The 11,361-nt window shown below is 51.1% G+C and overlaps 2 protein-coding genes across 2 annotated transcripts in view; both read right to left on the bottom strand.

The window, feature by feature from the left end:
* Positions 1–246: 246 nt before the first annotated feature.
* On the bottom strand, positions 247–3,169 carry SUPT4H1 (SPT4 homolog, DSIF elongation factor subunit). The gene is made up of 5 exons (XM_053961205.1): positions 2,689–3,169; positions 2,071–2,177; positions 1,905–1,960; positions 1,657–1,710; positions 247–638 (listed from the first exon to the last, which is right to left on the bottom strand). The coding sequence occupies exons 1-5, from the start codon at positions 2,764–2,766 to the stop codon at positions 571–573; spliced, it is 363 nt and encodes a 120-aa protein (XP_053817180.1). The 5' UTR covers positions 2,767–3,169; the 3' UTR covers positions 247–570.
* Positions 3,170–3,295: 126 nt separating this feature from the next.
* The window catches only part of RNF43 (ring finger protein 43), a 58,480-nt gene continuing 50,414 nt past the window's right edge, over positions 3,296–11,361 (bottom strand). Inside the window, exon 9 of the mRNA XM_053961204.1 lies at positions 3,296–6,348. Coding sequence (XP_053817179.1) covers positions 6,305–6,348 — 44 coding nt within the window. The 3' untranslated portion in view covers positions 3,296–6,304. The remainder of the gene's footprint in view (positions 6,349–11,361) is intronic.

Raw genomic sequence — 11,361 nt, forward strand, 5'->3', positions numbered from 1 at the left:
CAGGAAGCACTGGCCATCACCGTATCTGCTCCATCCAGCTGGCAGCTGCAGGTTTTCCACATGGAAGGACACCTTGTGCAGCCAGGGCAGGATCTTGCTCTCAAGGCAGGAATTTGGCCCATGGCACAAGCAGTGACAATCGCAGGCTCCACAGTGTGGTATAGGCAGGGTGAGGTGAGTGTGAGCCCCCACACCTCACCACCCTGCAGTGGTGAAAACAGTGACAGAGTGACAGCTGGACCCAGCCCTGGTCAGGCAGTGGGTTTTATTGAACTATTTACACAGCTATTTCCCAAATCCCCTCTTTCCCACACCAATTGTAAAAAAGCTTGGGCATCATGATTAAACACACTTTTCCAGCTCTACTCACACCCTCCCCCCTGTCAAGGCTCAGATAAATGTCTGTGGTCTGTGGTGTGGTGGAGTCTGGAGGTACTGAGCGAAGGGAGCTGAGCCAGCACACTCCGAGTCCAGCCCCACTTCCCTACAGGATAAAGCTCAGAGGTTTTGGAGCAGTACCCACTGCCTCTTCCACGCAGCACTGGGATCTCCAGGCAGCACAAGGGCCCTTCAGGTTTTTATGGCTGTGTCCCGAGACTTGTAGGCCACGCCACGGCTCTTCAGCTCTCGGACGATCCCTGCAGCAAGGAGACAAACACATTTCAGTCTTCTCCTGGAATGAGGAGCCCTAGGAACATCTGGTGATTCTGTCATGTAGAACTGGACAATCATCTTCATTTCACAGAATCATGGAATATCCTGAGTTGGAAGAGAGGGATGCACAAGGATCATGGGAATCCAGCCCCTGGCCCTGCACAGACACCCCAACAATCCCAGCCTGTTAATCCCTGGAAGCAGTGTGCAAACACTCCTCGAGCTCTGCCAGCCTTAGGGCTGTGACCATCCCCTGGGGAGCCTGTGCAGTGCCCCACCATCCTCTGGGGGAAGAACCTTTCCCCAATATCCCATTTAAACCCTAACCCTGGGTATTTCAGATGTGCCTGGGCTGTGTCAGAAGGCAGGCCTCAGCTTCCGGCCTCATGATGTTTCTGGCTCCTTCCCAATACAGGGCTCAGTCAGAAATAAGAAAGCTGGGATTCCAGACACAGGCATAGCTTTCACAACAGGGGTTTGGGATTCACTCCTGGGTTATGAGTCTACTCTGGGGCTACATACTGGGCAGGAACTCAGCTGGATGGATGATGCCCTTCCTGCATTCCAGAGAAGAAGCAAATCCTCTGTACCCTCCACTCCATTTGTAAACACACAAATCCACCATGGCATAAGTCCTTAGTGCAGGAGGAGGGGTGTGCTCACTGGGATTGCCACAACAGCACCCCATCCTGCAAAACCCTTTTCTATGAACAAAACTCCATGTTGTCCTGGACCTGAATGGTTTGAGATGTGCCCACTTTCCAGAATCACTCATTAATCCCAGTTTCTCCCTCTGATAAGCAGGCTTTAGTCAGCAGTTTACAATATAAACTTCTGGCAGGTGCAGTGCTGAACCCTGAAACTCCCTCTCCAGTCCAGCAGGTGACTCCTCGCAGTCCCCTTTGCTGATCGTATCACACCTTTGCTGATCCCATCACCCACATGGCATGTTCCCTGTGCAGTGGTTCAGAGCCCCAAACCCTGACTCCATCACACAGGTACCTTGGGGCAGGCGGCCAGTCACAGACACTGCATAGACACCTGGCTTGAAGGTACCTGCAGGAAATAAAACCTCAAGTTATCCCACATGGACCAGCCAAGCAAGTGGGAATCCTCAAGCTGTGCAGATGTCCCCTCACTGGGGGGCGGGGGGGGGGGGGGCAGAACCCCTTCCACAGCCCAACCAGCAGTTCCCACTGCCCCTGAGAAGGGTTTGCAGAGAAGGGATCTCCAGCTCCCAGATTACTCACTGATCCGCTGCCACTTGGAGACCCAGCTGTCCTCAGGGCTCATCATGGTGATGATCCTGCAGGAGGGATGGCAGTGAGGGGATGTCTCCTGGCTGGGTGACCCCACAGTGCCACTTCAGTGTCCCCAGGCTCCTGGGGGACTGCGTCCAGGCCCAGCCCCACTCACCCATCAAAGGAGGAGCTGGTGCAGTCATAGACCATTTCACGGTTGCCCTTCATCTGCAGATACGTTTCGCAGTTGTCACAGCCATCGTACTCGAACTGGTCGATGGTCTAAGGGAAGACGGGTGTCTGAGACTGGGACCAGCTGGGAGCCGGGTGGCCGCAGGGTTGAGAAAAGGGAGGAAACCCCGAGAAGGATTCAGGGCCAGGACCGGGGCAGACAGAAAGTGCTCAGACGGAAAGAGGCTGCAGGAGGCAGGGGAGGGAGAGAGGCCCGGGCGTCAAAGGGCCGTGGCAGGAGCGGGGAGGCCGGGCCGGGGTCGGAAGGTCCAGGCCGGGGAGGGGGGCCTGGGCCGGGACAAGGAGGGCCGATCGGGCGGGGAAAGGGCCGGGAAGGGCAGAAAGGCTCGGGCCGGGGCCGAGAGGAAATAGAGCCAGCGCAGGGAAGGGTCGGGGTCGGGGAGGCCCGAGCCGACGTGAGGGGGCTGGGCCAGGGAGTGCCGTGGCCGGGGAGAAGGGCCGGGTAGGGGCTGCAAGGCTTAGGCCGGGCGGAGGAAGGTCCGGAGCCGGCGGGGAGCAGTCCCTGTGCCTGCCCCTGTCCCTGTCCCCTTGCCGGTCCCACCTTGACGAGGGAGCAGAGCAGGCAGGCGCGCAGGTGCCTCAAGTCCTTGGGGACGGTCTCCAGCGAGATCGCGGCCATCGCTGCGCGGGTCTCATTCTGCGACTGCGCCGCGGCCCCGGACCCGCCCCGGCCCCGGATCCACCCCGGGAACGGGAACGAGAACGGGAACGGACCCGCCCCGGCCCCGGATCCACCCCGGGATCGGGAACGAGAAGGGGAACGAGAACGCGAACGGGAACGAGAACAGATCCGCCCCGGCCCCGGATCCACCCCGGGAACGGGAACGGGAACGAGAACGGGAACGGACCCGGCCCGGCCCCGGATCCACCCCGGGATCGGGAACGAGAAGGGGAACGAGAAGGGGAACGAGAACAGATCCGCCCCGGCCCCGGATCCACCCCGGGAACGGACCCGCCCCGGATCCGCCCCGGGATCGGGAACGAGAACGGGAACGGGAACGGACCCGCCCCGGCCCTGGATCCGCCCCGGCCCGAGCGGGCGCGGCGGGCGGGGGCTCTGTCACGGCCGGGCCCTGGATCCCGGGATCCCTCCGCGCGGGCTCCTCCGCCAGCGCAGCCCCACGTACAAAGAACAAACGCAGGCAGCAGACGGGTACATGGATAAATATATTAGTAAATAAATATATTTCTGAGCACATCAGCATATTCACACATCTTTGTGTTTATCGGACATAAATACACAGTTTTGCATACATATAAAACGTATTCTTTTTTTTTTTTTTTTTGTGTGTGGGTCATAATTTATTCCCAAACCCCGAGAACCAGGATAGACTCAGAAAAAAAAAGAAAAAAAAAAAAAAAAAAAAAGAAAAAAACCAAACGAAACAAAAAGCAACAACAAAACGAACTGATATTCACATTTCCAAAGGATCTGAAGGATTTGTGCAGGAGGGGAGTTATCCAGCCAGCCCGACCACATGCCCAGTTCACAGGGCCGGAGCTCCTGGGAACGGGGTCCCAGCAGAAGGACTGGACCTTCCGTTTGGATAGAGGGAGCTTGGGATGCCCTGGCTTCCATCAGTTTTTGGCTGTGACTTGGCATGCAAAGAAGGAAAATGAGCTCTGCATCACTGCAGGAATGCTGGAGAAATTCCATGGTGGAGCCCACAGGCACCAAGCACTCAAAAGCATCACCCAGAAGCAAGAGGCAAAGAACTGTGAGGAACCACTCCCTATTTTCTCAGATACTGCTTCTTCCCTCCCAGGCAGCCAAGGATAGTCATCCATCTACTGAAGAGGATCTTTCAAACCCAGGTTCCCAGACAGTTCCTCCCTCTCCTCCCCCTGAGCCCCCACCGAGGCAGACCTGCACTCCAGCATTTCCTACGTGAACAGGAGCAGCAGCATAAGGTCAGGGAAGGGAAGCACCTGGAAGCAGGCGCTGCCCTGGCAGCCTGGTAATACTGCAGTGGGGAGTGGAGAGGGTGCAGCTTTCCCAAAGAAGCTTGTGGCTCACAAATTCTGAGCCATAGAATTCCCTCTTTCCACAATTCCCTCTTCTGCTGGGGATAAGGAGGCAAAGAGAGGACTTTAGAGCTGCACTCGTTCTTTTGAGCAGTGAAGTGCATCCCTGGAGGCTCTCTGCCTTCCTGACTCCTCAAAAAAGCAAGTGGGAGCACCCTGACTTCATGACCCTCCCCCTCTGTTAAGCCTCCGAGCCCTCCAGGATGGTCAAGGACACAGGGAGCTGGTTCAGACAAGCCACAGACCAGGAGCACGAGAAGCTGAATGGGATGAATCCAGACCCGCTCCTGGATTTTTCCTCTAGTTTAAGACCAACTTCACAGGAGAAAACTCTCTGAGCTTGTGTCTTCTGCTTGCACTGTAGGACAAACAAGAGCCTGGAAAGGTCTGAATTTAGTTCTGCTGGGTTCTTTGATGAAAGATATTCAGCTCTTCCCTAGGCTGAAAGGTCCCACAGGGGCCTGGTCACAAGGAGACAAGGAATGAGCACTACAAGGGGATAATGCTGGGTTTAAAACAGTGCTATTGGCTGATCACTTGACTGTCAGGGACTGATTAGCAGCTGGGACAAAGATGCCTTTTTCGAGGATTAAGGGCAGCAAACCCCGTAAAAAGCCCACCAACAAAGGAAGGCAAAGGATTATCCTGAACTGGGACTGCATCACCAGAGTGCTCTCTTGAGAAGCTGCTGCTTCAAAGGAAGACACAGGAAGCTTTACTGAGCAGATGAGAAAGTCTGTCCCTACATCAAGTTTCAAATTGTTAAGAGTTGTCTTTAGCTCTAGTGCTGTATCCTCACCAATGCTTCCTTGTGCTTGGAGGCACTTGGTGCCACAGAAACGTGCACTTCACATGGGAATCTGGCTGATTCTTTGGCCTGACTGATCATTTAGGGCAGTGAACCTGATGGGAATTCTCTGCTGTTTGAAAGCTGCACGGGTTCTGTATTTTTTAATTTGGCAGGTTTTATTTTGCTTGAATGTCTGCAAGTTATGAGATGTAGGAAATAAGAACCAGTGACATTCAGAAAACCCCAAAATATTCATAAATGCGGGGAGTGGGAACGTAATAAACTAGAGCCTGATGATTTCTCAAGTTTTCTCCCTGAATCATCAAAATGTTGGAAAAGACAGAAAAATCCTTTTGAAGGATTTCAGGAGTCTCAGAATATGAAGTTAAGGCTGGGTGATGGATAGGGCTCTGCTCTGCATTTATTATGGAGGCTTTTGCTGGGAATATTTGCTGTGTCTTGGGGCAATGAGAGGAAGGAGAGAAGCAGGAGCCATGTGAAATCCAGGATTTTGTATTACTCCTGTGATGGGGACATCTAAGATATGTTTGAAATATGCTCTTAACAGGGCTGGCCAGAACAGCTATTTGAGGGTAAGTGGAGGAGTTAGGGGGTGAGTGATAGACTTTGTTCGCATTGCCAGATGAGAGGGTGGATTCTTTGCAATGGAAAGAGCCTGACCCAGCTCCTTCCCAGAAATGCTGATGTCCCTGTGTCTTCCCCTCTCCTGCTGCTGGCAGTCAGTGGCCGAGACGGTGTCAGCTGAGGGACATTGAGGTGACCAAGTGATGAGAGCACTTGGTTTCCACTGAAGTCAGAAGCAGCACCTTGCAGGGCAGCCCTGTGAGCGGTGAGATGGAGAATAGCTTGATCCTGTGTCTGAAATAAGCATGGAAAAGTTCATTGAAGAAATCTGGCTTTTGACCTAAGTGAGGAAATGAAGTCAGGAGCTACCAGGCCACAGAAAGTAATTTCTGCAGCTTTTGGTCTCGAAGGCTTGTTTATTTTTGCAGCATTTAGCAAAACCTTCTGTGGCATGAACATGCCAAAATAGCAGCTTGCACTCACTCGGTGAGCTCTCCCTGGGAGCCCTGCCCAGCTTGGAGCGGTGCCACGCAATGACGAGGGGCTGCCCGTGCCTCCAGAGGAGATGGGCCCAGAGGGCAGGGCTCTGTCTGTGTGATTGTCAGGGCATGGGGACGTGTCAGGAGACCACGAGTGGCCCGTTGCTCTTGCCAGTCTGTGTCTGAGCAGGACAGGGCTGGGCAGAGTCAGATGTGAGAAGCTCCATCAACATCTGTGTCCACTCCAACTCCCAGTGAGCAAACAGGCCAGTGTTTTATTAAACTGAGTGTTCATGGACATCCTGGACCTCCTCTTCAGATCCTGCATTCAAAGAAAAGGAGAAAGAAAAGTGTCAGCTACACCTGGCTGAACATTCCCAGGCTCTGCAGAGGCTGGGGCCTTGACCCTGCAATCCAGAGAATAGATGCTGCAGGAAAAACCACTAAGTGGTTTTAAAAGCTACTAAAAAAGCCACTAAGCCACTGAAACAGGCTCCACAGGGAATGGTCCCAGCCCCGAGGCTGCCAGAGCTCCAGGAGCTCCCAGGGATGAACAACGCTCCCAGGGATGCATGCGCAGGCTGGGATTGTTGTAGCGTCCTGGGCAGGGCCAGGAACTGGACTGGATGATCCTTGTGGGTCCCTTCCAATTCAGAATATTGCATGATTCTAGGAAGTTTCTCTCAGTTTTTCAGAGGGAACTTTCTGGCCACCTCCCAGCCAGTTTATTCCTCTAAGGTGAAGTACAATAAAATCTTAAGACATCAAGCTACTCCTTATATATTTCAGAGGAGGCAGGCTAAGGGCACCCTAGGATTCACATCACTGCTAGGTATTTGCTTTTGAGGCTTTTTAATGTTTGCTCTTTGTGAAAATCTGTACAGCTGATTTAAAAATTATTAGGAACAGAAAATAACACCAATTCATATCTCACAGAGCCAGGGGGCAACAGAAACTCCAGGCAGTAAGAGCAGAGAGCAGTGATGCAAGACAGGAACGACACATGTTCCACAGTGTTCAAGAGGTTGCACAAATTGCTTCTGAGCCCAGCTCAGGCCCAGGCTCTTGCCAGCCCCTTCTGCCTGGAGAATTATTGATAGGCAGGTGCTGAGCAGTTTAGTTGGAACCATCCAACAAAAGGGCTGCCTAAGAAGGTGCACCCAAGTCACTGCTCCAGACAGCCCCTTTCTCTCCAAGTCACTGCCTGTTGTCCCACACACCACAGTCCCTTCCCAGATGTCTCTCAAGCCTGCCCAGAACTCTTACACAAGGTCAGCATAGCCCAGCAAAGGCATACAGGCATTATTCTTCCTATCTCCCTTTTTCTGAATGTTTCTGAGATCAAAGGGAAGAAATGCCCTCTTAGAGATTCATCGAGGGCAATTTAAAACAGCTTTTCAGAACAGTCATAACAAATTCTTGTTGGTTATATATCACCAGCTGTAGGAGCAGAGCCTTGAAAATTAAATATGTAGGAAGAAAACAAACAAATGAGATTCTGCTTGGAAAACCGTAGCTAATCAATGTGGGAAAATGAATGCACATGGTGTTATACATTTACACATGTGTGCAAGCATGGCCATAGTAGCTGAAGACGGAGTTTCAGCATCTCTTGCATTTGTGACTGGAGTCACAAGTATGTGGAATAAGCCATTTCCAACTGCTTTCCTTGTCACCAGCTTATGTGCAACCCAAAAAGAGACTGTCCAGCTTCAAGCCCTCTGTGTTCACATGCCTTCAGTCTCAGATAGCATTACTAAAATATTTTCTGAAAGCTGTGCCTGCATAAGTGTCCCCTGCTTGTGCTAAGAAAAGATCATGAACTGGGAGAGGTGGGGGAACCTTGGCTGGTAGACTGGCCATGGCAGGGCAACAACCTGGAGCACACCTTTATGACCCCACAGAAATCATGTTCTTTGGGTGTTAGGTTTTAAAGGTGGTCTTTTTTTTTCCCTCTAAACCCTTCCCCCCTCCCTAGTAAGGTTAAAAGAAAGATGTAGCAGAAAAAGAGACTCAGGATGAGCAGGAAGGAGAAGAGGGGGAGGATGTCGAGAGCTCTGCAGGAGGTGAGCTTTCCCAGGGAGAGAAATCAAGAGATTTCATCAGCCTGTGCTGGAGCAATGTGGCTGTTCTGGGACACTTCCCAGGTGTGCCAGGGCGATTCAGGAAACCATCCAGCTGGAATTCACTGCCAGCTGTCTGTCTTCCTTTAAGAGGATCCATCAGCATTGCTCCAGGATTGGTTCTCCAGGGACACAACTCCCAGGTGTGGTCTTTCCCAGGCAACGGAAGAGTCAGGGATGCACCTTCATGCAAAGCCCGCAAAGAACGGCTGATAGAGGTGCTCAAGGAAGAGGCATAAACTCCAAGATCATGCAAGGCTCTTTGGGATCATCCACAGCGTTATTCCCTGCGATGCCAGTCCATGGCACTGCCTGCACAAGTGGAATTTCTCCAGGGGCTGTGGACCAATATTCAGCCTCACCTGGCAGCTGGGCGAGGTTAGCACACACCTGGAGGGTGCTGCATCCCACAGGAGCACCAGCAGCTTCCGGAAGCCCTGGTTTAGGAACTTCCTGAGCCAGAGGGTGGATTTGCATCTCTGCATTTGCTACTTCTTGATCTGGGCTCTCAAAACCATTTTACTTCTGGCATCTAAATCCCGGGGGCAACCAGCACCAGTTTCACTACACACCATGTGTTGCCTTTTGGGTGTTTTAAAGCTTCTGGTTCCCATTTGATGCCATCAATTACTTTGTTCTAAGTACTCTCTTGTCTGCCTTCTCCTCTGCTCTCCTTATTCCATATCCTCTCTTCCATATCCTCGGCTAATCACTTTTTCCCCACATGAAAGTCTCACTATTCTTTCTATTTTCTCAGAAAAAAACATTGCTGGGATTGTACCAGATACATTTCTGCCCTTCTTCCAAGGGAACAGAAATTATTTTCCTTTCTTTTTTCACCCTTTTTGGTGATCAGGAGCTGTGAGATCACCACAGGCGTACACAGCTGCATAAAGGCACTTTCTGCTTGTTCCACATAGTTCTCAGCCAGCTAATGATAATGATAATAAATAACAACAATAATAATAACAATAACGTTGTGATTTTTACTTAAAAGTGGCTCTACTTATGTGTGGCATTTTGTGCTAATTATAGGGGATTTCACCCCTGAACAGCTCAACAGCTCAGCAGCAGGAGATCCTCCTGTAACACTCTGTATCCAGTTTTAATGCTTGACATCCTGATGGATTTTATATGTTATACACTTTGCTATCTCCTCTCCTTGTCCAGGATATTTATGAGCTTGCTGAAAGGTTCATACAGTTGCAGAACTCCACTTTTCTCCTTCTCTGAGTAATTCCCCTCCACTAAGTCTGATCTGCACTCTTGTCTCCTTTTTCAGTGAGTTATTCACCTGTGGGAGCACCTTTCCTTTTATCCTTTCAGAGCTTCCTTCCCCTAAAAGATCTGCCAGGTGTTATCTCTCCCTACAGAAACTGGGTTGCCTCCTCCCCTGGTTTTCACATTCAGTCATGTGCCTACAAGTCAGACCCTGTATTTGAATTTTTAACAATTTGCTTGGCTGGAAAGTCAGGCTCATCGTTCTGTGGCTTCAGCTATTTCCAGCTGATATTGCCCTCGGCTCTTCCTCCTCGGTCTGAGCATGGATAAGAGACTGCAGTCCACATTCAGGATTTATCAGCTGTGTGCTTGAGCCCTGCAGGATGCCCAGTGGGTAATCTGTACCCCTGGCAATTTGTTACTCTCCACTCTATTTCAGAAGTGCTCAAACTGGTGATTTGATTCAAGAGGGATTCTGCCCCCCCTGCCCTGAATGGAGCAGTGCCAGGTGAGAACCTCCCCGAGCATCCCCCGTGGTGATCACTAATGCAATAAAGGCAGTTTGCTCTTCTGCACTGCACTTACAGCCCCTGAATATCCCTCAGACTTGTGTTACTCCCTAGATCTGAAGAACCCTAGGCAGTCTTGTCCCTTCCAGTGCAGCTGAAAACGTTTGCATTAATAGTCTGCTTTACACAACCTGTTCACAGCAATATTTCCTGGCCCATCTCTCCATGGCTCTGTACTTCACTTGGCATCCAGCTCTGTTCTGATTTCCTTCTCCAGTCACACCTTGGCTTTGGAACAGCAGTTTCCAAGTGCCCTCTCTGCCCTGCTGCTTGACCAGCCCTTTTCTGGGGTTGTAAATGATCCCTGTGCCCAAAAACATCTTTTGACTGCTTATTTTAGCAATATTCTCATAAGGCTCTCCTGTCTATGTAGGCTCCTCTTTACAGCCTGTGCTGATGCAGTGTTATAACCCTAATGCCACCCTCCTTCTACTCGGGGGCACTTGGGGATTTTTGTGTCACTCGTCACTGGACTTCACACTCTTCTTAGTGCAGTGTCTCTCCCTTGCCACCAGAACAGACACAGCTTCCCTCTCTGTAATTTCACCTAGGAATTACAGGGTCCCACTGTTTGCTATTCTTTTAAACTAGGTTTCTGAAAAGTTTATGTCAAAACTTTAATTTAAAGCTGGGCTTTCTAATTCATCCATTCTTGTATTTTCAGCCTTATGCCATTTAGCTGGAGGCAGAGATGCATTTTTCCTTGGTTTCCTTGTCTGTGTTTCGTGTCCTGTTTGCATGGGACTGTCTACTGAGATTGTTCTTTGCTCTTTTTTACTTCTCTATTGATCTATACCTTTCCCAAGATAAAGAACCAATGTGATTATAATTCAGAGGTAGTGTTATGTCAACCAATGTTTTCAGCTTGGTGGCTTTTCTGCATAAGCCCTGCACAAGCTCTGTGCTCTGTCCTCTGCTCTTAATAAAGTTAAATCCTGAATCTGTGTAGTCTCTCAATCTTGCAAGGGAATTCTGACTCGTTGGGTGGCCCTGAAAGCATCCATAGAAGCTGCTGCAGTAAACAGACACAGATTCACAGCACTTTCAGACACACTGGTCCTTATACCTGCTGGAATGGGGAGGGAAGAGGGCATGAAGGCTTGGTGTGCTTGGCAAAGCAGCTGGCACTGGCTCTGGTGGGGGTCAGAGGGTCATCAGGAGGTGGGCACTGGCACCATTTCCAAAGACACAGAAGCATCCCAGCATGGACCTAACAATGCCTAGCACCCTGTGTTAGGTGCACAGACTCCTGCTCTTTGAGCCCTTCCAGGTTCATTTGGCAGCTCAAAGCAAGCCCTGAGCAGCCTGCCCTGAGCCAGGAGGGCTTTCTCCATGTGGGGTACCCTGGGAGGGCATCGGCACTCAGAGCTCCCTGCAACCAGAGACATCTCTGCCCTGATGCCTCCTTATCTCTCCAAACAC

The sequence above is a fragment of the Vidua chalybeata genome, chromosome 20 (genome assembly GCF_026979565.1).
Source record: "Vidua chalybeata isolate OUT-0048 chromosome 20, bVidCha1 merged haplotype, whole genome shotgun sequence".
NCBI classification, from domain to species: Eukaryota; Metazoa; Chordata; class Aves; order Passeriformes; family Viduidae; genus Vidua; species Vidua chalybeata.